The following is a 26,007-nucleotide window of genomic DNA, read 5'->3' on the forward strand; positions in this document are numbered from 1 at the left end:
CTCTGAGGTCCGAGTCCCCGGGGTAATGGCAAGTATGCCGTCTTTGCCCCATAAATAAGAATTATTTTTCTGTTAGAGTTCACATGTCTGAATATACTCCGCAGTCGGTGTTGCATAAATAAAGAAGGTGTGTTGTACTTTTTTCAGTACTGTCGGATTTTTTTTGTGCTCTTACTTCTGCCTTTTACTGGAACTGAACTAACACAATTATCATTACAAAGCCAATAAAAAAGAAACCCGCAGGGAGGCACTTTATTTTTATCGACTGCCGGAATCGGTTGATATTTTGCTCATTATTACTAGAATTCCGTTGGCTGGGAAATAAGTTGATTTTTCTTTACAGTAAAGGTGAAATAAAAGGAATATGTAGGAAAACTCCGCCGTGCAACTGTGAAGATACATTGCATCCTGTAGCAACCTGGTTCGTTGCAGTATAGGTCAGTCTGGTGGGAAACTACATCTGGCCTAGAGATCTTTTCTCTCAAGAAAGGGACACTGCGGAGTTGGAAAGGGTGCAGAGACGCGCGACTAAACTAATATGGGGCATGGAACATCTTAGCTATGAGGAGCGATTAAAGGAGTTACAATTGTTTAGTCTTGAGAAGAGACGTTTAAGGGGGGATATGATAAACGTATATAAGTATATTAATGGCCCATACAAAAAATATGGAGAAAAACTGTTCCAGGTTAAACCCCCCCAAAGGACGAGGGGGCACTCCCTCCGTCGGGAGAAGAAAAAGTTTAGTCTCAAGGGGCGACACGCCTTCTTTACCGTGAGGACTGTGAATTTATGGAACGGTCTACCTCAGGAACTGGTCACAGCAGGAACAATTAACAGCTTTAAAACAGGATTAGATACATTCATGGAACAAAATAACATTAATGCTTATGAAGAAATATAAAATCCCATCCCTTCCCCAATATCGCGCCACACCCCTACCCCTTAATTCCCTGGTTGAACTTGATGAATAGTGTTGAGCGGCATAGGCCATATTCGAATTCGCGAATATTCGCGAATATATGGACGAATATTCGTCATATATTCGCGAATATTCGCATATTCGTTATATTCCCGTTTTATTTTCGCATATGCGAACATTCGCGTATGCGAAAACTATCATATGTGCATATTAGCATATACAAAATTAACATACGCGAAAATTCGCATATGTGAAAATTCGCATGTGCTAATTTTCCGCATGTGCGAATTTTCGCATATGCGAATGTTCGCGCGCCAGTCTCACACAGTAGTATTAGAGCCTTCTTTACACCACACAAGCTGGAAGCAGAGAGGGATGATCACTGTGATGTGTACTGTGAAAAAAAAAAAAAAACGAATATTCGTAATTACGAATATATAGCGCTATATTCGCGAAATTCGCGAATTCGCGAATATGCGATATTCGCGAATAATATTCGAATTGCGAATATTCGCGAGCAACACTAGTCATCAGCTGACTAGTGAGGTCAGGTCTTGGCCGCATTGCAAGCTGGGAAAAATCCAAGACAACAGTCATTTTGTTTGTTGTTAAAAATAAATATTGGGGTGAAAACCACAGAACAATTGTGAGAAAACCGTCACACACAGGTACAGACACTATATTATGAACTACACTAACTTTACAGCCCCTGTAGCATAGTCAAATAAAAAAAGAATCCTGGAATACCCCTTTAATATAGCCAAGCATTGACTTGCAGAAATGCAACCTCCAATAGGTGGCAGCAGAGAGAAACCTCTCTTCCTTATGGAGTAGAGCAAGTTTGCTCTCCTCAGAGAATAAACTTTACCCCTTTTAATCTTGCTGATAATCTGTGCAGTATTGCCATGTCTGAACATGGCTTTATAGTGCAAACTAAACTGCATAGCTGTGCAGGTTTTCATCACTAGCCATCATGGAATGGTTTCCCTTTCCCCATGGGCACCATAGATGCTGTGTGGGGTGTCTCTAAGATTTGTGCCCATTGACTTTTGAATGCCAATGAGTATTTATAATGATATTATGATAGGGGGGGGGGGGGGGTGTTTTGTTTTTGCACTTCCGTAAAAGTTTTCCTTTGTGCAGCCCATGAAGCACACTCGTTCACACTGCCGTTGCACTCCGGTAAAGGGGGCTTCGTCGGCCATTCCATCAGAGGGACTAGAGTTGAAAGAGCTTTATTGATCATTCAGTTGTCATTACAAGTCATACGATAAATTACAATCACAGAAAGCATGACGGTACAGTATATACAGCACTTCCCAAAGCTATACACTATACCACATGCTACACTAACATTCCGCTCCATCACTCGTTATCGAAGAAACGAAATCGAAAACAACAACATATTACAGTCTGTGATCGAGGAGGGATGTGGGATCTATGGGGGAAGGGAGGGGCGGATCACAGGGTCAAACTACTCAGCAAAGATATGGAGGAGATGGGGGAAGTAGATGGGCGTTAGTCCTCTTCTTCATCAATGTCCAGACTGTCCAAGATGGAATAGTCTCTAAGCAGGCTATGGATCCGGACGGACATGTCCTCCCTGTTGTAGATGAGGCGATTCCTGGCTAGCCATATAGCATCCTTAAAACAGTTCATAAGGCGCCAGGCCTCCTGGATGGCCTCCTTGTCATAAAAATAGTGCATGTCCTATTTTTCTTCTCCTCTCAACTCCTATAAAATACCGAACCCCATTCAAGTCAATGAGATCCATCCGGCGGTGTTAGTTGTGCTCCGGGCCAATCTGGATCTCTTCAGTGCAATAGCCAAATGGAGCCAGAATGGGCCCGAGCACAACCACAGTGTAAACTTAGCCTAAGACATCCGCTCAGAGGCAACTTATTGCTTTGGTTTTTTCTATGTTTGTATGTACATAAAGGGATCCATACCTACCTAAAAGATAGAACAGTCCGCTCTTCTACACAGCCCTGTCCTATTATAACGTTACATTATACAGATGTCTTTACGTAATATGCAGCCACCTGCCAGTCTAATGGATAGTGAAGAGCAGGCTCATCGCTCAGTGACTTTGAGAAATGGAGACAATTGGCCGCCGCGGTGGAAAAAAAAAAAAATCAATCTATCTCATGACAATTCCCAAACGGGGTTCAAGCGCCGGCCCTTTTCTTTCAAAGCACTATAAGCGCATTGATTTTCTTTACAGTGCTGTACACTATTACTTTCATTCTTCACTTCTTTGAGGGAAAAGCATCCGGTGGGTTTATTAAAGTCAGAGATTGAATAGAAACAAGATTCGCTGTCAGCCAACTGGAGGTTTTAGCAGGTGACATCCCATAATACCGACCCCTAGAGTGCTCTGTTTTTCTTTTCAAAAGATTAATTCAGACAAATGATCTTGATTAGTCCTTGTGCATTATAGATGGAGCTCCGCTCACAATAGACAGCGCCTTTGTTCGCTGCTGGGAGAATTATTTTATGCAATTTTTTTTTTATTAGATTTTTTCCTTCGTCTTCATTAGTATTTTTAACATTTACTGTTGTATGTTTCAATGTAAATGCTAAAGTTAAAGTCACTGTGGATAGAGAATGTATTGTACAAGGAAAGACTATTCACACGGTGGCAGTATCTGATACTCATTTTATTTTTATTTTTCTTATCAGCAAATGACATATAGTTTAAATCAGGCCCTGCACCAGGTCCCCGTGTTTAAAATGGATGACTCCGCATCACACCGGGTCGGTCCTGGCTGCTATTCATAGCCGGGACCCTGGACTAATAGCGCACGGCACCGATCGTTGTGCCGCACTATTAACTCTTCAGATGCGGCGATCAAAGTTGATCGCCGTGTCGAAAATGAAAGTAAACACTTCCCGGCAGCTCAGTCGGGCTGTTCGGGACTATCGTGATAACATCGCGATGTCCCGCTCAGCTAGGACATGGACGGAGGCCCCCTCACCTTGCTCTGTCGCGTCCGATCAGCGTTTGATTGCACCAAGCCTGAGCCCTATTACGCTGATCCATGCGAAGCTATGGCTTTGCAGGGATGACGGTAAAAGATCAGTGTGTGCAGTGTTATAGCCCCCTATGGGAGCTATAACACTGCAAAAAAAAAAAAAGTGAAAAAAATAGTTAATAAAGATCATTTAACCCTTCCCTAATAAAAGTTTGAATCACCCCCCTTTTCCCATAAAAAAGCTGTGTAAATAAAAATAAACATAAACATATGTGATATCGCTGCATGCGTAAATGTCTGATCTCTAAAAATATATCATTAATTAAACCGCACGGTCAATGGCGTACGCGCAAAAAAATTCCAAATTTCAAAATTGCGTTTTTGGTCACTTTTTATATAATAAAAAAATAAATAAAAAGCAATCAAAAAGTCCGATCAATACAAAAATGGTACCGATAAAAACTTCAGATCACTGCACAAAAAATTAGCCCTCATACCGCCCAGTACGCAGAAAAAGAAAAAAGTTATAGGGGTCAGAAGATGACAATTTTAAACGTATACATTTCCTGCATGTAGTTATGATTTTTTTCAAAAGTACGACAAAATCAAACCTATATAAGTATATTCTGGATCTACAGAATAAAGAGAAGGTGTAATTTTTACCAAAAAATGCACTGCGTAGAAACGGAAGCCCCCAAAAGTTACAAAATGAAATTTTTTCTTAAATTTTGTCGCACAATGAATTTTTTTTCCGTTTCATCGTGGATTTTTTGGTAAAATAATTAATGTCACAGCAAAGTAGAATTGGTGGCGCAAAAAATAAGCCATAATATGGAATTTTATGTGCAAAATTGAAAGCGTTATGATTTGTAGAAGGTGATGAGGAAAAAATGAAAATGCAAAAACAGAAAAACGCTGAGTCCTTAAGGGGTTAAAGTGTACCTGTCATATCACAGACAACAAATAATGTATCCATATGTTACTCACTAGTAGTGTTGAGCGGCATAGGCCATATTCGAATTCGCGAATATTCGCGAATATATGGACGAATATTCGTCATATATTCGCGAATATTCGCATTTTCGTTATATTCCCGTTTTATTTTCGCATATGCGAACATTCGCGTATGCGAAAACTATCATATGTGCATATTAGCATATACAAAATTAACATAAGCGAAAATTCGCATATGTGAAAATTCGCATGTGCTAATTTTCGCATATGCTAATTTTCGCATATGCGAATTTTCGAGCGCCAGTCTCACACAGTAGTATTAGAGCCTTCTTTACACCACACAAGCTGGAAGCAGAGAGGGATGATCACTGTGATGTGTACTGTGAAAAAAAAAAAAAAAAAAAAAAAAAAAAAACGAATATTCGTAATTACGAATATATAGCGCTATATTCGCGAAATTCGCGAATTCGCGAATATGCGATATTCGCGAATAATATTCGAATTGCGAATATTCGTGAGCAACACTACTCACTAGGTCATGCAGATTCTTTTCACATCTTTTTAATGTGTCTAGCTTCTGTATTTGGCTCACAAATCTCTCTGTTCTGCTGCTTACACCTTCTGTCATCCACTGCTCAGGAAGGGGGTGTGTCCAAGGCAAGCACTGTGCCCGCCCTCACTTGCCTTGCATTCACTTCCTCCTTGAGTCTGCTGTGCTGTGCTGGATCTCTCCATCCAATCACAGCAGGCTGCTCTGTAATCCCTTCCTCTCTGTTTTCATACTTCCTTCTGATAGACAGGACAGGAGTGAGCACAGAGGAGTGCATGTCCCGCCCTCACTCAATGGACTTTGTCCCGGCCTGTGCTTCATCTGGGGACAAAGATGATAATGAACCCAAACTTTATTATGTTCTGGATGGAATGGGGACTAGTGTTGCTCGCGAATATTCGCAATGCGAATTCGCAAATATTCGCGAATCTAGCACTATATATTCGTAATTATGAATATTCGTTTATTTTTTTTTATTTTTTTCACAGTACACATCACAGTGATCATCCCTCTCTGCTTCCAGCTTGTGTGGTGTAAAGAAGGCTCTAATACTACTGTGTGAGACTGGCGCGCAAATTTTCGCTTATGCTAATTTTTGTATATGCTAATTTTCACATATGTTAATTTTCACATATGCGAATTGTCGCTTATGCTAATTTTTGTATATACTAATTTTCCCATATGGTAGTTTTAGCATACGCGAAATATTACGAATAGGCAAATTTAGCGAATATATGACGAATATTCATCCATATATTCGGGAATTCGAATATGGCCTATGCCACTCAACATAGGCCATAGGAAAGAGTCTACTAGGACTGTAACCACCTTTTCCAGCTCACCGGAGCACCTGAAAACTGAACTAATTTAACCAGGATAAGTCATCAACTGCCGAGCCGAGAAGTTCTTGACGAATCGAATTTACTGTAATTTCGCTCATCTCTATTTATAAGTAGTGTTGCTCGCGAATATTCGCAATGCGAATTTTATTCGCGAATATCGCATATTCGCGAATTCGCGAATATAGCACTATATATTCGTAATTACGAATATTCGTTTTTTTTTATTTATTTTTTTTACTTATTTTTTTTTCACAGTACACATGACAGTGATCATCCCTTTCTGCTTCCAGCTTGTGTGGTGTAAAGAAGGCTCTAATACTACTGTGTGAGACTGGTGTGCGCATTTTCGCATATGCGAATTTTCGCTCACGTTAACTTTCGCACCTTCCATTTTTTTTGCATGCGCATATTTTCGCATATGCGAAAATAAATCGAGAATATGCGAATATTCGCAAATATTCGTCCATATATTCGCGAATATTCGCGAATTCGAATATGGCCTATGCCGCTCAACACTATTTATAAGCCATGATTTCTATAAAACATAGATAACAGTTTTTATGAAGTATATTAGAAAGGTTAATATTTTGCCAAGATGTAGAACATATAAGAATTATTTAATTCTGACAGTGCTCTTCATTGTATACTTTACACAATAAATAAAGTTGTCTCAGGTGTTTTAAAGTACAAAGTACTTGAAGCTTGCTCAAAAAATGTATTTCCTTATTCCTTCTAAATCCTAAAAATATACTTGTAAGTTAATTGGCTTCATTTTAAAATAGAATATGTGTGTGTATTTGAGTCAGGCAAATGAGATTGTGTCCCCCTGGGGAGAGGTACTGACGCGAGTGAATATATTTTAGCCTCAACTAATGCAGGAAATTAGACACTATATATATATTACTGTCACTAAAACCTGGTGGTTTATGGCTCCCGTGACCATATGTTTTCCAATGCTACAAGGAACTGACCTAAAACATATTTTTGTTTATTAAAAAAAGGTCTTTTCACATCCTCTGATACAGTACCTTGGTGGAGCTTTTCTCTTCCGAGCTCAGCCATGGTGCTGCAGATCTTTTCTTTGTTCACATTAAAGGGGTAGTGTCCAAAGGATAGGGGAGAAGTGTTCCGGCACCACAGTACTCCGTCCTTTGACTAACGGGAATGTTATAGTGTGGTCTGGTAACGATACTGTGGAGCTATCGTCCAATCCTGGCCACTGTATCTTCAAGCTTGTTGGCTCACGTTATACAGTGGTCCCTCAACGTACGATGGTAATCCGTTCCAAATGGACCATCGTTTGTTGAAACCATCGTATGTTGAGGGATCCGTGCAATGGAAAGTATAGGACAGTGGTCTACAACCTGCGGACCTCCTGATGTTGCAAAACTACAACACCCAGCATGCCCGGACAGCCAACGGCTGTCCGGGCATGCTGGGAGTTGTAGTTTTGCAACATCTGGAGGTCCGCAGATTGAAGACCAACTGGTATAGGAAGTTGTACTCGCGTGTCCCCGCTGCTCCGGACCGTCACCGCTTGTCACCGATGCCTTGGATGTCGCCCTCCATCGCTGTCCCCGAGGTGTCCCCGACGCTCCAGCAAGGCCTCTGCTTCCCCGGCATCCTCGCTCTCCGTCGCCGCCATCACGTCGCTACGCACGCCGCTCCTATTGGATGACGGGACGGCGTGCGCAGCGACGTGATGACGACGTTGGAGAGCGCCGACGATGTAGGGGATCCCGAAGAGGACGCTCCGGAGCCTCGAGGACAGGTAAGTGATTGTCAGCGGATCACACGGGGCACCGTAAATGGCTATCCGGTGGCAGCTGAAGCAGTCTGCGCTGCCGGATAGCCGCTTATGCGATGGCCCCGACATACAAAAGCATCGTATGTTGATGCTGCCTTCAACATGCGATGGCCTCTGAGAGGTCATCGAATGCTTAAATGATCGTATGTCGGGGCCATCATAGGTCGGGGGGGGGGGGGGCACTGTACTTGTCACTCATCCACTCCTCCCTGCTTAAGTTGGTGCAGAGGCTGCTGTAATCACAAGATTTTATTAGCAAAGTGGTTCTCACTTGTAATTAACATTTTTAATCATTATATTTAAAGGGGTACTCTGGTGGAAATTTTTTTTTTTTTTTTAATCAACTGGTGCCAGAAAGTTAAACAGATTTGTAAGTGACTTCTATTAAAAAAAAAAATATTTACCCTTCCAGTACTTTTTAGCAGCTGTATGCTACAGAGGAAATTATTTTCTTTTTTTAATTTCTTTTGTGTCTTATCCACAGTGCTCTCTGCTGACACCTCTGTCCTTGGACAGTTCCTGATATGGGCATCAGGTGTCAGCAGAGAGCACCGTGGATAAGACAAAAAAATCAAAAAGAAAAGAATTTCCTTTGTAGCATACAGCTGCTAAAAAATACTGGAAGGGTAAATATATTTTTTTATAGAAGTCATTTACAAATCTGTTTAACTTTCTGCCACCAGTTGATTTAATAAAAAATAAATAAATAAATAAATTAAAATTCCACCGGAGTACCCCTTTGAGTTTTTTTTAGCTCCTCCTTCCATTTTTCTCTAACACTTTCTTCTCCTGTAGCTGAGAAGATTAGCTGGAAGAAAGTAAGCCTTTTTTTTTTTTTTTTACTCTTCCCCCATAATAAAATCAATGGAATGTGCAATCTAAAAATAATTAATGCTAATAAGCAACATAAAGCACTTGTTTTTAATACTAGATTACATACTTGAATGTCCATACTGATGTGTAAATCTTTACAATTGATCACTTATTACTTAAAGGGATACTCCGGTGAAAAAAAAAATATTTTTTAAGGTCTTTTTAAGTCAACAGGCTCCAGAATTTCACCCTTTTTCTCTCATTTCTCTCTACCTCTCTCTCTCTCTCTCTCTCTCTCTCTCTCTTCCTCTTCCTCTCCTTCTCTTTCTTTCTTCCTTCCTTTCTTCCTTCCTTCTTTCCCTTTCTTCCTTTCTTTCTTTCTCTTCTCTCTTTCTCCCTCACTCTATCTATATTTCTTTGTCTCTTTCTCTCTCTCTTTCTTCCTAGCTCTCTCTCTTCCTTTCCCTTTCTCTCGCTTTTTCTCCCTATCTCTCTCTCTTTCACCCTATTTCTCTCTCTCTATTTTTCCCAATCGCTCTCTCTTTCTTTCTCTCTCTCTCTTTCTTCTTATCTCTCTCTTCCTTTCCCTTTCTCTCTCTCTCTCTTTCACCCTATTTCTCTAATTTCTCTCTACCTATCTCTCTCTCTTTCACCCTATTTCTCTCTCTCTATTTTTCCCAATCGCTCTCTCTCTCTCTCTCCCGATTGCTCGCTCTATCTTTCTTTCTCTCTCTCTCTCTCTCTCTCTCTCTCTCTCTCTCTCTCTCTCTATTTTTCCCAATCGCTCTATCTTTCTTTCTCTCTCTCTTTCTTCCTATCTCTCTCTTCCTTTCCCTTTCCCTCTCTCTCTTTCTTCCTATCTCTCTCTTTCTTTCTCTCTTTCTTCCTATTTCTCTCTCTCCTTCTGCTGATCGCTCTCTCTATCTTTCTCTCTCTCTTTCTTCCTATCTCTCTCTTCCTTTCCCTTTCCCTCTCTCTCTTTCTTCCTATTTCTCTCTTTCTTTCTCTCTTTCTTCCTATCTCTCTCTCTCTCCTTCTGCCGATCGCTCTCTCTTTCTTTCTCTCTCTCTTTCTTCCTATCTCTCTCTTCCTTTCCCTATCTCTCTCTCTCTCTCTTTCTTCCTATCTCTCTTTCTCCCGATCGCTCTCTCTATCTTTCTTTCTCTCTCTTTCTCCCTTTCTTTATTTCTTTCCATACTTCTTCTGTATCTGACATTAGCAGGGAGGAAGTCAAGGGTTTAACTAATTCAAGTATTCTTGTGCTCTACGTCCATTATGAAATGAAAATGAGCCACCTGCAATAGATTGGCACTAATAAACAGCACAGAGCACTCCTTTTTCATTCTAGATTGTTGTCTTGAATACTGTTGTTCATATTTTTTGGCATGCCTTAAATTCACTGTGTGAAGTGGCCGACAAGGGATTCATGAAAATCAGATTTAATCGATTTTTTTAACCGAGAAAGTTGCAGTAACCACATGCAAGAAACATTCATTTGTATTGATATGCATTAAAAATAAATCTACAGGTCAATAGTATTCCCAGCAGGGACCTAATATACAGCGGGTGTCTACTTTTGATGTTATAGAAAAATGTAAAATAGAGGTCTGGTTTTGGTTTGCCCCAATAGGCCATATTTGTAGGGATTTCAATCCAAAGCTTAGGGTCATGATATGTAAGAAAGGTGAAAAGAATGTTAGTGTGAACATGGTGCAGTGTTTGTGCGGTTAGCAACATGGCAGCAGGGAATTCTAGACTTGTGCACCATGCTGCTGCTATTTGGTTAGAGGGGTATAGCATAGAGAGCTCTATGGGTGACAGTAAATGAAGTGAATAGCTAGAATCACCACTATGTGGGCAAGTCCTGTGTCAGTACAGTGGTCCCTCAACATACGATGGTAATCCGTTCCAAATGGACCATCGTTTGTTGAAACCATCGCATGTTGACGGATCCGTGCAATGTAAAGTATAGGACAGTGATCTACAACCTGCGGACCTCCAGATGTTGCAAAACTACAACACCCAGCCGTTGGCTGTCCGGGCATGCTGGGAGTTGTAGTTTTGCAACATCTGGAGGTCCGCAGGTTGAAGACTACTGGTATTGGAGGTTATACTCACCTGTCCCCGCCGCTCCGGACCGTCACCACTGCCCTGGATGTCGCCCTCTATCGATGTCGCCACATCCCCGGGGTGTCCCCGATGCTCCGGCAAGGCCTCTGCTTCCCCGGCATCCTCGCTCTCCGTCGCCGCCATCACGTCGCTACGCACGCCGCTCCTATTGGATGACAGGATGCCGTGCGCAGCAACATGATGACAACGATGGAGAGCGCCGACAATGCAGGGGATCCCAAAGAGGACGTGCTGAACCCTGAGGACAGGTAAGGGATCGTCAGCGGACCACACGGGGCACCGTAAACGGCTATCCGGTGGCAGCTGAAGCAGTCTGCGCTGCCGGATAGCCGTTTATGCGATGGCCCCGACATACAAAAGCATCGTATGTTGATGCTGCCTTCAACATGCAATGGCCTCTGAGAGACCATCGTATGTTGAAATGATCGTATGTCGGGGCCATCGTAGGTCGGGGGGTCAGTGTATGAGAACCAGAAAACAGAGAGGAAGAATTGGCAGCTTCTATAGTAATGACTGACCCGGCAACCAGTCAGTGGGGAAGGCCAAGAGACAGTCAAGTGGATGTACCATAGTGCCAGACCAAGCAGCTGCTATGGGACCCTTGGAGAGAAGGGGCCCCATCCTGATTGGTCCCATTCCTTTTTCTATTGGTAAGAAACTGTGCAGAACTCTTTCTCTGGGGAACTACATTGTCATCATATTAATTGTCATTATATTAATGGACCAATGGGTTGCGAAACGCAAAGGGAAATAATGGTTCAGTATTACAAAAAAAGACGGTACATCATCTGCTGTGCTGTTCCCTCCCGTTAGGCCTCTTGCTATACCAACTGAAGCCTGTAGGGGTTTGGTTCCTTGCATTTGGGGTTCATCAAATCACACTCACTAGACCTTTCTTTCATACCCATCCTGCCTTTCCTTAAAGAGGTACTCCGGGAAACAAAAAAATGATCCCCTATTCTAAGGATACGGATAAGTGTCATATTGCGGGGTATCCGACTGCTTGGCCCCGTGTGTTCTCCTGTATGGGGCCCCTGTTCCCCTCCTAAATGAAGTGTGTCGACCACCGCACGAAGCGACGGCTTACACGCCTCCTCAATGCAGCTCAATGGGAGAGCAAAAGGTTGCTGAGTGCATCGCTCTGGCCCTTCCCTAGAGCTGCATTGAGGGGGCGTTTCAGCCGCTGTTTTGTGTGGTGATTGAATCGCCCCATTGAGGAGGAGAGCCAGAACCCCATACAGGAGAATGCAGGGGGGTCCCAATTTTTGTATCCCAGAGTACTCGAGTACTTTTTTTTTTAATAGGAAATGCTTTACCTTTTAGATTTCTCTGATGTCATGACCACAGTGCTCTCTGCTGACCTCTGCTGTCCATTTTAGGAACTATCCAGAGCAGCATATGTTTACTATGGGGATTTTCTTCTGCTCTGGAAAGTTCCTAAAATGGACAGCAGAGGTCAGCAGAGAGCACTGTGGTCATGACATCAGAGAAATCTAAGAAGTAAAGCATTTCCTCTGTAGTATACAGCCCCTAAAAAGTACTGGAAGGATTAAGATTTTTTAATAGAAGTGATTTACAAATCTGTTTAACTTTCTGGCACCAGTTGATTAAAAAAAATAGTTTTCCATAGGAGTACCCCTTTAAGGTCCCAAATATTTTCTATTACCCCACATGTTTCCTGAGCCTTTTTTGGTGTTTCACAGAAACTGTACATGTTTATAGCAATGGCTAAAAGTGGGAGCGACTATTTTTAACCCTTCCTAGCAAGCTCCATTCTGGAATGATAGTATAAGCATAATGTATAACACATCATTATCTGAACCATTGGCGCATGAAATGTCATTTGCGATGTATAAATTGTATTTTTTTGCCTAAATGACTCTTCAATCATGCATTTATCCCGACAGTTATACAAACCCTAGTGTTTTCTCCCTCCCTTTCCAGTTGGCTATAATTCATGTATGCCTTCGTGAAGGGTTAAAAATGCTGGTGTGTACAAGCCATACTTCTACTAATTCCATGTTACACTTACTGTTTTTAGTATTTGAATTTTTTCCCCCGGTTATGAATTTTACTCCCAAAATGTAACTATATATAATTTTCTGTATTCTCAGAAATCAACAGAACAAATGAAGAAAGTTCCGACAATTATTCTGTCAGTTTCGTACAAAGGAGTGAAGTTTATGGATGCTGCTAATAAGGTGAGATTCACTTATATGAGACTAAACTACAATGTCTGGCAGAGTCCATTAATATCTCTTGGATTTTCTTAATACGGCCCAAATTACAAAGCACTCCTGTCTCCATACCATCCTGATTTATTTTTAATACTAATTATTTTATTGAAGATAACTTTATTAACAATCAGTCATAAACATACACACAATGGGGGGAGGGGCATGTATAATTGTCTTTAGAGCTGTTTTGTGTGTAGATTTGTCTCTGTTTTGGCGCAGCAATGTACCTTAGGCTACTTTTTTAGACTCTTTGGTTTACACTTTTTTTTTTAAAAAAAAGAGTGTACAGACCAACTGTTAGGGTTACTGTATTTTTCGCGGTATAAGACGCACTTTTTCTTCCCCAAAACGGCAATAAGGCAAATACCGCGGCGGTCCCTGCGGCCATCATCGGCCGGGACCCGCAGCTAATACAGGACATCACCAATCTCGGTGATGCCCTGTATTAACCCTTCAGAAGTGGCGATCAAAGCTGACCGCCGCGTCTGAAGCGAAAGTGACTCTAACCCGGCTGCTCAGTCAGGCTGTTCGGTACCGCCGCGGTGAAATCGCGGCGTCCCGAACAGCTTACAGGACACCGGGAGGGCCCTTACCTGCCTCCTCGGTGTCTGCTCCGTGCCGGGATCCCCTGCATGGCCGGCGCTCTCCTTCGTCGTCATCACGTCGTCGAGCACGCCGTCCCGTCATCCAATCGGAGCGGCGTGTGTAGCGACGTGATGGCGGCGACGGAGAGCGAGGATACCGCGCAGCAGAGACGTTCCGGAGCGACGGGGACACCCTGGGGACGTGGCGACATCGATGGAGGACGACATCCAGGGCAGCGGTGACGAGCGGTAACGGGTCCGGAGCGGCGGGGACACGTAAGTATTACCTCCTATACCAGTGGTCTTCAACCTGCGGACCTCCAGATGTTGCAAAACTACAATTAGTTTTGCAACATCTGGAGGTCCGCTGGTTGAAGATCACTGTCCTATACTTTACATTGTATTTGGTGCAGAATCTTTTTTTTCTAGATTTTCACCCTTTAAAATTGGGTGCGTCTTATGTGCCGGAGCGTCTTATATGGCGAAAAATACGGTAGTCTTGTGCGGTGGTAATGAATTTATCAACTGCGACTTTTTTAAAAAGTTGCAAAAAAGTCGCAAAAAACACCAAAAAGTCGCAAAACTACACCAGCCCAGATTTAGCTTAGCTTTTTGGTGTATGTGAAGAGTGACATTTCTAAAAATGTGACCTTCACAAAATGCATCAAATGACCATTTAATAAATTTGGAGTACATGTATAGAAAGGGAACAGAAAAAATGGGCGCTCTCTAAGTGTAGATGTTTCCCAGATAAAAATCTAATATTGTATACACAGTGATTCGTGGCATCAGGCACAACACTTCAATGCGCATGTATGAGTGTGGACACTCAGTAGGAATCCCTAGAGTCCTGGTCCCGGTCATCAAGGATGGCGGTCTGGCAGATTAAAGTTTGGAGAGGTATGCACCCCTCACTGGTGAGGATCGCAGTCCGGCGCTGCAGGGAGGCTGCCTGCCATGAATTCACAGCAGGCAGCGGAGGTAAAACCAAGCAGGTTTATTGATTTGAAAGTAAAGTATACAGAAACAACGCGTTTCGCAAGGAACCCCTTGCTTCGTCAGGTCTGGAGTATTACTGTAAAAACAGGGCCGTGTTGGGTTCATCCCGTTAGCCTCCGCTCAGGCAATCCTCACCAGTGAGGGGTGCATACCTCTCCAAACTTGAATTATTTAATAAATGTGGCGCAGACACTCAAAAAACACGGAAAAAAAAAAAAGAACAAAAAAATTAACACATATCTTAGTAAATGCCCCCCAATGAGCTGCAACAGCGCAGGCTAGGAGGCAGCACACAATAAATTAATACAGTTAACATACAAAGCCCGACAATGTAGCATGTGGTACGATGCATAGCATAGGGAGACACTTGATGTTGTACTAACATTCCTGTACACATTTAAAGGGGTACTCCGGCGCTTAGACATCTTATCCCCTATCCAAAGGATAGGGGATAAGATGCCTGATCGCGGGGTCCCCTGATCGCGGGGACCCCCGTGATCTTGCACGCCGCACCCCGTTTATAATCAGTTCCCAGATCGTGTTCGCCCCTGTGTGACCTCACGCTCCGTCCCTCAATGCAAGCGTATGGGAGGGAACGTGACAGCTGTCACGCCCCCTCCCATAGGCTTGCATTGAGGGGCGGAGCGGGACGTCGCACGGGGGTGGAGGCGTGAATTCACACGCCGATGGCCCTGTGGTCGCCGGTAATCAGACCCAGAGCGAACACGCTCCGGGGACTGATTATAAACGGGGTGCGGCGTGCAAGATCACCGGGGTCCCCAGCGGCGGGACCTCCGCGATCAGACATCTTATCCCCTATCTTTTGGATAGGGGATTAGGTGTCTAAGCGCCGGAGTACCCCTTTAAACAAAGTATTGCAGACAGCAATAGGGGACAAAGGTTAGGAAAAAAGGGGGTAGAGAGGGGAGATCACAGACCCAAAACTTTATTGAGAAACTATACACACGAAGGGAGAATGGAAGGAAGAGGGGTTTAATTCTCTTCTTCATCGACATCTGGACTTTCCCTGATGGAATAGTCTCTGAGCAGATTGCAGACCAGCTTGCGGCAGTCCTGGGTAGACTCTGGCAAACCACAAAGCATCTTTACAATCTTTCTTAGGGCGCCAGGACACCTGGATAGCCCCAACCATGCAATCTGTAGGAAATAACAATTTATTGTCCTTTCACTGTCACAATAAATAGGGGTTGTCACCCACTTTTGCACCTGTTCACTTTCACTGTCGCCCACATACTGATGCCCATCTTAAAAGATCCAGTGGTATGTGTTAACTCATTTTAAGGCAGTACTCTATCGAGAAATAAATATATGTAAACGGCTCTCCTCCAGAAAGAAAGAAAAGAAATGATCTCATGCAAGCCAAACTAAACCATCCCCTTCATAAAGTAGAGTCACCTATTGTAGATGGCCATTTCAGGGTTCATCTACAGTAGAGAGAAGAGTACATGTTGACCAGAGAGATGGCGTAGGTGCAGCACTGGGTGGGGGTGGAAAGCAACTGGTTGGGTCACTATTGAAAAGATCCAATAGTAGTCGTATGGAATCTTATTGTCACGTATGGGCGGGGAACAGTGAAGCCCTAACTCACCCACAGCCACTGTCCCTACCTATTGCCTGAGTGACGGATCGACAACCATGATGACAAACCCTCTCTGCTAAGTGCTGGGGCAGTGTTGTTAAAATAATAAAATACAAAAACAGTAGGAGTTAGGAAACAGCTGGAGGCACACAAACTAACAGAGATACACTAAGACACACACACGGTCAAATCAATGTCAGTCTAGCCGAAGTCGGTACCAGGAAATAGCGGAGTAAAGGAACGTAGAGCAAGAGAAGAGTCAAGGGAAAACCCAAAGATCAATATACAAGCAGGTATCCAGTAAGCAGGAGGTGTCAGCTAAGAGTAACATTTCACAGACAATGAACTGATCACTGCTCCTAGCTTATATAGATAAGTGATCAAGGATACACCTCCCTGATAGGTAGCAGAGCTGAGAACCTCACCCAGACAACACAGGTGAGCTCCCAGCAGCTCCAGCCCAACTAGAGTCATTTAACTCTTTGTGTTCAACCAGAGCCAGATGTTACACTTATTTTCAGGCAATTCTCTATATGAAACAATATACAAACTTGCTCTTCTCCCGATAGACGAAAACTATTTCCTACTAACTGAACCAGAATCTTCTCCAAAAGGGTGAGACACTCATCTATAGACAGCTGCTTCGGGATTCACTGTCCATTTTTTGTACAGATCAGTACAAACTGTGTGCTGGTTCTCATTGAAGAGATCCAGTGGTGTATGGAGACTCTTCCTCCAAATCTATACAGCATATACCAGGATTGTGGGGGATCAGTGGGCCGCTGTAAAGAAGGGTTCCCATTAAAGCAAAAAATTATGAAGGAGGTCAGGGTACTGTACAAATAAAAAAAAGTAAAACATACTGACCTGCTTGAACCCCCACTGCTGCTTCTCCAATGGGGCCCAGTCCCTGCTACTCATCATTTCCTCTGACATTGACATATGCAGGAAATAAACACACATCCAATCACTGGCCAAAGTGGTGACCTGGTGTAGCCAGTGATGGGCATTAGCAGATATTTACTGTATGTTGTGGATGTCAAAAGAAGTGCTGAGCAGTGGGGACATGGCGCTGTTGGATCAGCAGTAGCAAGGGATCAGGAAGATGAGTATGCCTACTTTTTAGTTTTACAGCACACTCACTTCTCTTATAATTTTTTTCCCTTATAGGATAATAATATTGAAAAGGGTTATACAGGGGGTTGACTACCTTGGTGCCCATCTGGGTATAGTGTATAATGTATAATCGACTCTACTTTTCTACGCCTGTGTTGCCTCAATATTATTAATCATAATGAGGTAAATGCATTATCATAATAGCCACAGATCTCCAATACGCTTCATTAAACATCAAAACACTGCAGATGAGCCTTGTGCAGATAGGGAATATGAAATCATTTGTCATTGCGTAAATGCTTCAGCGAGTTGCTCAAGGTGAGAGGCAGCGTCACATAGAGCCGATTACACCGCGCTCCAAACCTGCCTCGTATGCTGTAAACCAGGTTGTGAGTCACGGAAACATTCCCTCCTGGGACATAAAACCTCTGCATCAGATCAGAAGAATATTCAGTCTCCTGAATGGCGTTTATTGTTATTATGGGAGCCCAGAACTGAGATGACGAAAGTGAACAAAGCAAACTTCCATTTTCCGGTACGATGAGTAAAGTGAGATTTATTACATAAGATAGCGTTCAGATATTTTCCATCTAACTATCTTGTAGGGGTTGTCTGGGGTGAGAATATTTTTTTTAAATGTCCAATATTGCAGCTCTTCTCCATTTAAATAAGGTTGAGCTACAATACTGGTCAGAACCCAAGAGGGGTGTAAGTGGACCCATCACCATTTGAAATAAACATGGAGGGGTTCTAAGCCGAATACTCATTAGCCAAAAAAAAAAAAAGTTCAGCAAACACTCCAAGTCTTAGTTATGCACTAATATTGATGCCATCTGCCATATATCGTATTTTTCGCCGTATAAGACGCACTTTTTCTTCCCCAAAACTGGGGGGAAAAAGTCGGTGCGTCTTATACGGCGAATACACCCCTATCGCGGCGGTCCCTGCGGCCATCAACGGCCGGGACCCGCGGCTAATACAGGACATCACCGATCACGGTGATGCCCTGTATTAACCCTTCAGACGCGGCGATCAAAGCTGACCGCCGCGTCTGAAGAGGAAGTGACACTAACCCGGCTGTTCAGTCGGGCTGTTCGGGACCGCCACGATTTCACTGCGGTGGTCCTGAACAGCCCGACTGAATAGCCGGGTTAGTGCTTACAGGACACCGGGGGGGACCTTACCTGCCTCCTCGGTGTCTTCTCCGTTCAGGGATCCCCTGTATGGCCGGCGCTCTCCTTCCTCGTCATCACGTCGTCGCGTACGTGCGTCGGCGTGCGTAACGACGTGATGGTGGCGACGGAGAGCGAGGATACCCGGCTGGCAGCAGAGACGTTCCGAAGCGACGGGGACACGGCGACAGCAATGGAGCGACATCCAGGGCAGCGGTGACGGGTCCGGAGCGGCGGGGACACGTGAGTATTACCTCCAATGCAGTGGTCTTCAATCTGCGGACCTCCAGATGTTGCAAAACTACAACTCCCAGCATGCCCGGACAGCCAACGGCTGTCCGGGCATGCTCGGAGTTGTAGTTTTGCAACATCTTGAGGTCCGCAGGTTGAAGACCACTATTGGGTTCAAAATCTTTATTTTTTTTAGATTTTGCCCCTAAAAATTGGGTGCGTCTGATACTCCGATACTTTTTGCGTCTGATAGGACGAAAAATACGGTACTTGCCAATTTTTTTTATTGCAAAAACCAAGGCATAAAAGTTTTGTTTTTGGAACGCACCAAAACAACACCCAACATGCCCATAACGCCCACTTCTGGGTAGGGTTTGAATAAACTTACCTCTTCTTTGATCCGGTTCCCAGGGTTCTCCTGCCAAAATTGGAACTGCTAAAAAAAACGTTGTCCATATACTTTAAGTCACATTTGGACTCATTTTAAAACATGATCTGCTCTTTATGGGAGTAATCCAAAGGCAGGAAGATAGAACTTGTTGGATGTCCAATGGAATGTCCACAGGAGATAACTGTGACCTTACGGTGCTTTTCACGCACATGGTTGTTTAGAGGAATGCAGCTTTGCATACATATGTTTGTCTCTGTTATTTCTCCTCAGGATTCGGGATAGTGTAAGTAAGTCAATGACTCTCATTTCCTTTTCTCCAGGCGATCATCGCTGAACACGAAATCCGCAATATATCTTGTGCAGCCCAGGATCCTGAAGACCTCTCTACCTTCGCATATATCACAAAAGACTTGAAATCTAACCTACACTATTGTCATGTTTTCACAGCTTTTGATGTGGTTAGTTCTCAGCTATTATTTTTACTAACTTAAAGGGGTACTCCGGCGCTAAGACATCTTATCCCCTATCCAAAGGATAGGGGATAAGATGCCTGATCGCGGGGGTCCCGCCGCTGGGGACCCTCGTGATCTTCCACGCCGCATTCCGTTAGAATCGCACCCCGTTAGAATCAGCCCCCATAGGCTTGCATTGAGGGGATGTCGGACGGAGCGTGATGTCACACGGGGGCGGAGCCGTGATGTCACACTGCTCCATCCCTGTGATCGCTAGTAATCAGACCCGGAGCGAGCAAGCTCCGGGGGCTGATTCTAACGGGGTGCGGCGTGGAAGATCACGGGGGTCCCCAGCGGCGGGACCCCCGCGATCAGGCATCTTATCCCCTATCCTTTTGGATAGGGGATAGGATGTCTTAGCGCCGGAGTACCCCTTTAATAGCTGTAACTCATATAGGAGCTTGCTATATACTATTGTATTACTAAATCCAGTGTATGAACAGTATGCTACTAAGCCATAGAAGTTACTGCATAATTGTGTCATTTACCTATGTATACTTTTATTTTTTAGATTTTAGATTATGGAACTCTGTATCCAGAACGTAGAGCCTAAGCATTAGAAAGATATAATAAGACAAAAGCCAAACTTTCCCCACTCATACTCCCTGAGCTACCTCTGTAGATTGGGCCGAGTGCTCATGGAGCGTTCTGCCTGATCATAAAGAGAGATGTTGGCTGTATGGCTCTATTGCCTCTATCTCTAATGTAAGTGCATTGGGAGAACTGGAAGCTGAACAAGCATTGTTCAGCTTCCTGTAACAACAGTAACACTAGAGCCTGAAGAGGTGAGTAACCTCTACATTCCAGGAATGAAAAACTAACACCTTCACTGTCCTTGACCATCGAGAGTGGTGACATTACCATCTTCTCTTCCCAAGCCCACAAGGAAGGCAGACAGAAACCTTTCTACAGCCCTAGACTACCAGGGATGATGTCAATAACATATGTTCTGATCTAGCCTGCAGTCTAGATAGTTACCACTTTATTTCCCTAGACCTCAGGGATTTAGATATTAAAGGGAAATTCTTTTCTTTTTGGAATGCTCTCTGATGACATCACGAGCACAGTTCACTCTGCTGACATTATTATAATAATAATAACGCTTTATTTATTGTTGTCCTTAGTGGGATTTGAACCTAAGTCCCCAGCACTGCAAGGCAGCAGTGCTAACCACTGAGCCAACATGCTGCCCTTAGCATACATCTGCTATGGATGGTTGTTAAAATGGACAGAGATGTCAGCAGAGAGGCACTGTGTTCGTGATGTCATCAGTGTTCCAAAAAGAAAGGAATTTCCTCTGTAGCATTCAGCAGCTAATAAGTACTTGAAAAATTAAGATTTTTTAATAGAAGTAATTTACAAATATGTTTAACTTTCTGCCACCAGTTGATTTAAAAGAAAAAAGGTTTTCACCGGAGTACCCCTTTAACTTCTTCACTGCCATAGGCCACAAGGGATGTTGTCATTAACCTTTTCTCTGTCGTAGACCACCTACAATGCTGATAATAACCCCTTTCTCTGTCAAAAATCTTGGCATAAGCCCCTTATCTGCCTTAGACTACCACAGATGCTATGAACCAGCAGGGTTTTTAGGCATTAAAGGGGTACTCCCGTGGAAAACTTTTTTTTTTTAAATCAACTGGTGCCGCAAAGTTAAACAGATTGGTAAATTACTTCTGTTAAAAAATCTTAATCCTTCCAGTACTTATTAGCTGCTGAATACTACAGAGGAAATGGTTTGCTTTTTGGAACACAGAGCTCTCTGCTGAGATCACGAGCACAGTGCTCTCTGCTGACATCTCTGTCCATTTTAAGAACAGTCCAGAGTAGGAGAAAATCCCCATAGCAAACATATGTTCCTAAAATGGACAGAGATGTCAGCAGAGAGCACTGTGGTCATGATGTCAGCAGAGAGCTCTGTGTTCCAAAAAGAAAACCATTTCCTCTGTAGTATTCAGCAGCTAATAAGTACTGGAAGGATTAAGATTTTTTAATAGAAGTAATTTACAAATCTGTTTAACTTTCAGGCACCAGTTGATTTAAAAAAAAACAAAAAGTTTTCCATGGGAGTACCCCTTTAACCCGTTTTCTGGCCAAGACCTCAGGGACCATAAACCAAATAACTTTGGAATACAATGCAGACTTTACACCCAAACTTAGTATTACTTTATCCTATGCCCGACCTTCTATGTTTTGGGACAAAAAAAAAGTTTCATTTAATATATTTTGTTATTTTTTTCTGTATTCCATCATTTGTGTTGTTTATTTTTCTCTGTAGAATTTAGCATATGAGATCATCTTGACATTAGGACAGGCGTTTGAGGTTGCATATCAGCTTGCACTACAGGCCAGGAAAGGAGGACATTCCTCAACACTTCCAGAGAGTTTTGACAGCAAGCCCACCAAACCTATCCCAAAACCTAGAGTCAGCATTCGAAAGGCAACGGTGAGTATATGGATAAATGGTGCATGAAGAACCATAAAAATATAGCTTGATACCATTGTCATGGTTTGATTACACTTACCGTATATACTCGAGTATAAGCCGACCCGAATATAAGCCGAGGCCCCTAATTTCACCCCAAAAACCCAGGAAAAGTTTTTGACTCGACTATAAGCCTAGGGTGGGAAATACATCATCCCCCCCATGTCATCATCCAGACACCCGTCATTAACACCCTCATCATCATCACCTGTCATCATCCCCCTTCATCATCACCGCCTGTCATCATCCCCCCTTCATCATCACCGCCTGTCATCATCCCCCTGTCATTATCCCACACCCCCCTCCATCATCACCGCCTGCCATCATCCCCCCTGTCATCATCCCCCCCTTTATCATCCCCCCTTCATCATCACCGCCTGTCATCATCCCCCCCTTTATCATCCCCCCTTCATCATCACCGCCTGTCATCATCCCCCCCTTCATCATCCCCCCTTCATCATCACCGCCTGTCATCATCCCACACCCCCCCCTTCATCATCACCGCCTGTCATCATCCCCTTGTCATCATCCCACACCCCCCCTTCATCATCACCACCTGCCATCAGCCCACCCACCCCCTTCATCATCACCGCTTGTCAATGTCTGATTTACAGTGGTCTTCAACCTGCAGACCTCCAGAAGTTCCAAAACTACAACTCCCAGCATGCTCGGACAGCCATCGGCTGTCCGGGCATGCTGGGAGTTGTAGTTTTGAAACATCTGGAGGTCCGCAGGTTGAAGACCACTGCGGCCTTCGTCATCATCCAGACCCTCCCCCCCTTTAGTTTTGTACTCTCCTCCGATCAGCGGGACGTTAGGGTGAGCTGGTCCGGGCCATCTGTGCTGCAGGGACCGTCCGGTGGGGAGGGATAGTCGTTCCGGGCTGTCATCTTCACCGGGGTGGCCTCTTCTCTGCACTTCGGGCCCGGAATAGAGATGTTGCCTTGGCGACGACGCACAGGGACGTTGCTCATGAACGTCCCTGTGCGTCGTCATCAAGGCAACGTCACTATTCTGGGGCCGGGCCCGAAGCGCGGAGAAGAGGCCCCCCCGGTGAAGACAGACAGCCTGGAACGACTATCCCTCCCCACCAGATGGTCCCTGCAGCACAGATGGCCCGGACCAGCTCACCCTAACGTCCCGTCGAGCGGAGGTGAGTACAAAACTAAAGGGGGGGGGGGGCGGTCTGGATGATGACGAAGGCCGCAGTGGTCTTCAACCTGCGGACCTCCAGATGTTTCAAAACTACTGTCCGGGCTCGCTGGGAGTTGTAGTTTTGAAACATCTGGAGGTCCACATGTTGAAGACCACTGAGGGCGGAGAGTTCACTCGAGTATAAGCCAAGGGGGGTGTTTTCAGCACGAAAAATCGTGCTGAAAAACCCGGCTTATACTCGAGTATATACAGGTATGTCCATGATGGAGACTGATGCAAGCAAATTTTTTTGAGCCTCATATATCAAAACTGTCCTAACCTGCATTTCTTTGTATCATACTTTCCTACAGATAGATCAGTCTGATCAAAAGACTCTCGCCAATTTGCCTTGGATCGTTGAACCGGGGCAAGAAACAAAAAGGGGGATTAGCACCAAGTACGAAACCACAATATTCTAATAATGACTCCTCCCATCTACTTGGTGTGCCTTCGTACACTCTCCTACATGAGTCCATCGCTCAAGCCTCGGTCGCCTCTTTACTCCAGAAGAAACAGTTGTCGACACGGACTGTACAGCAGCAAGGGATGATTCTTTTCACTAACAACACAATACTGCCAAGAAAAGGAATCCTCTATTTTTTGATGATTTTTTTTCTCATGTATTCTCTATCACAGTGTTTCTTTTTTTTATTTTTTTTATTTTTTTTTAATGTTTTACCTCTGGATTTAATCAGAAAAGAGAAGTCTCCATGTAAATTTTATTCTAATTCTTTCATTATGCAGTTGGTTTGTGGCAGTGATATAATCGATGACCTCTCGAAAGCCGTGACTGAACCAAGAAAAAATATATTGCAAAAAAAAATATATATATAAATAAATAAAAAAAATCTAATAAAAACAAAAACCAACAATAATATAAAAAATTGAACTTTAAGAGCTGCCAAGAAAAATCGAGTACTTTATATGCACAAGTGCATCTTTATATCTGATTATTATATGTGATTTCATTACAGAAAATAGTATTCAAGATTTCTGAAGGAACTGGGTTTGCTTCAATGTAAAGAGTACTTTGTATAATATTTTATAGGCTATTAAAGTTGAAGCCTTGTTAAAAAAAAAATTGCAAAAAAAAAAATTCTATTACTGTATCCATAAAGAATATAAAAAATTGTCAGTAAAATGACACAAAAAAGATCCCGGAATTTCATGATTTCTTTTTATAGCTATGATTTACTGCTATCTAAATGTGTAAGGATATTGTTTTACTATTATATACTGTATGGATGTTTGTATACAGCGCGTACGCATTCTTTCAATTTAATACAACGAAGGACATATATCTATAGGTGTCATAGATTTATCATTAAAGGGGTACTCCCGTGGAAAACTTTTATTTTTTAAATCAACTGGTGCCAGAAAGTTAAACAGATTTGTAAATGACTTCTATTAAAAAATCTTAATCCTTCCAGTACTTTTTAGGGGCTGTATACGAAAGAGAAATCCAAAAAAGAAATGTATTTCCTCTGATGTCATGACCACAGTGCTCTCTGCTGACCTCTGCTGTCCATTATAGGAACTGTCCAGAGCAGCCTATGTTTACTATGGGGATTTTCCTCTGCTCTGGACAGTTCCTAAAATGGACAGCAGAGGTCAGCAGAGAGCACTGTGGTCAGGACATCAGAGGAAATACATTTCTTTTTTGGATTTCTCTTTAGTATACAGCCCCTTAAAAGTACTGGAAGGATTAAGATTTTTTTTAATAGAAGTGATTTACAAATCTGTTTAACTTTCTGGCACCAGTTGATTTAAAAAATAAATAAATAAAGTTTTCCACTGGAGTACCCACCCCTTTAAGATTTAAAAAAGTTGACATAACGAATGGATGATCAAGAATGTCTGATGTAATGTCAATGTGCCCTCATAAAATAATATTCCGAAAAGGTTCTCTCAATAATTGTAGTTTCTATAAAAAAATAAAAATAAAAAAAAAATAATACTAAAACAGAGATAGCGAATAATATATTTAAGGCAGACTGGTTGACATGGATTTATTGTGAGAAAAGACTATAGACTGTCCCTGGCTACTGGTTGACATTAAAGTAAGGAGCCAAAAGGATTGGAACTATTAAACTACTAGTTTTCCAATATTCCCTGTCTCCTACTGCCGTATTAATCAGATTTTTGCAATAAAAAAACATTAAAGTACTGGATTGATCTTATACTGTTTCATTGAAAAATTCATGGAAGCAGATGTTTAAAGTTTGTCAAAGGTTGCCAGAGGTCCCCAACCAGTTCTCAAGGCCAACGACAATTCAGGATTAAATTTTTTCCAAAGAAGTAATGGAAAGAAGCTGTAATGTTGAAAGGCCTTAAAGGGGTACTCCAGTATTCTGAACATTTTGACGTCACAATCACACCCCCTCGTGACATCACGCCAGGCCCCCTCCATTCATGTCAATAGGAGGGGGCCTTTCGGCCAACACTCCCCCTCCCATAGACATGAGTGGAGGGGGCATGGTGTGATGTCATGAGGG

General features: G+C 43.1%; 1 protein-coding gene across 7 annotated transcripts in view; it reads left to right on the forward strand.

Moving 5' to 3' along the window:
* The window catches only part of ANKS1B (ankyrin repeat and sterile alpha motif domain containing 1B), a 151,744-nt gene extending 127,077 nt beyond the window's left edge, over positions 1-24,667 (forward strand). For all 7 annotated transcript variants that reach the window (XM_056517327.1, XM_056517324.1, XM_056517323.1 and 4 more), the window contains 4 exons: positions 13,106-13,192; positions 19,642-19,779; positions 22,112-22,279; positions 23,824-24,667. In XM_056517327.1, the coding sequence (XP_056373302.1) occupies positions 13,106-13,192; positions 19,642-19,779; positions 22,112-22,279; positions 23,824-23,931 (501 nt within the window). In that variant the 3' untranslated portion in view covers positions 23,932-24,667. The remainder of the gene's footprint in view (positions 1-13,105; positions 13,193-19,641; positions 19,780-22,111; positions 22,280-23,823) is intronic.
* The last annotated feature ends 1,340 nt before the right edge of the window (positions 24,668-26,007 follow it).

This window comes from Hyla sarda, chromosome 4 (genome assembly GCF_029499605.1).
Source record: "Hyla sarda isolate aHylSar1 chromosome 4, aHylSar1.hap1, whole genome shotgun sequence".
NCBI classification, from domain to species: domain Eukaryota; kingdom Metazoa; phylum Chordata; class Amphibia; order Anura; family Hylidae; genus Hyla; species Hyla sarda.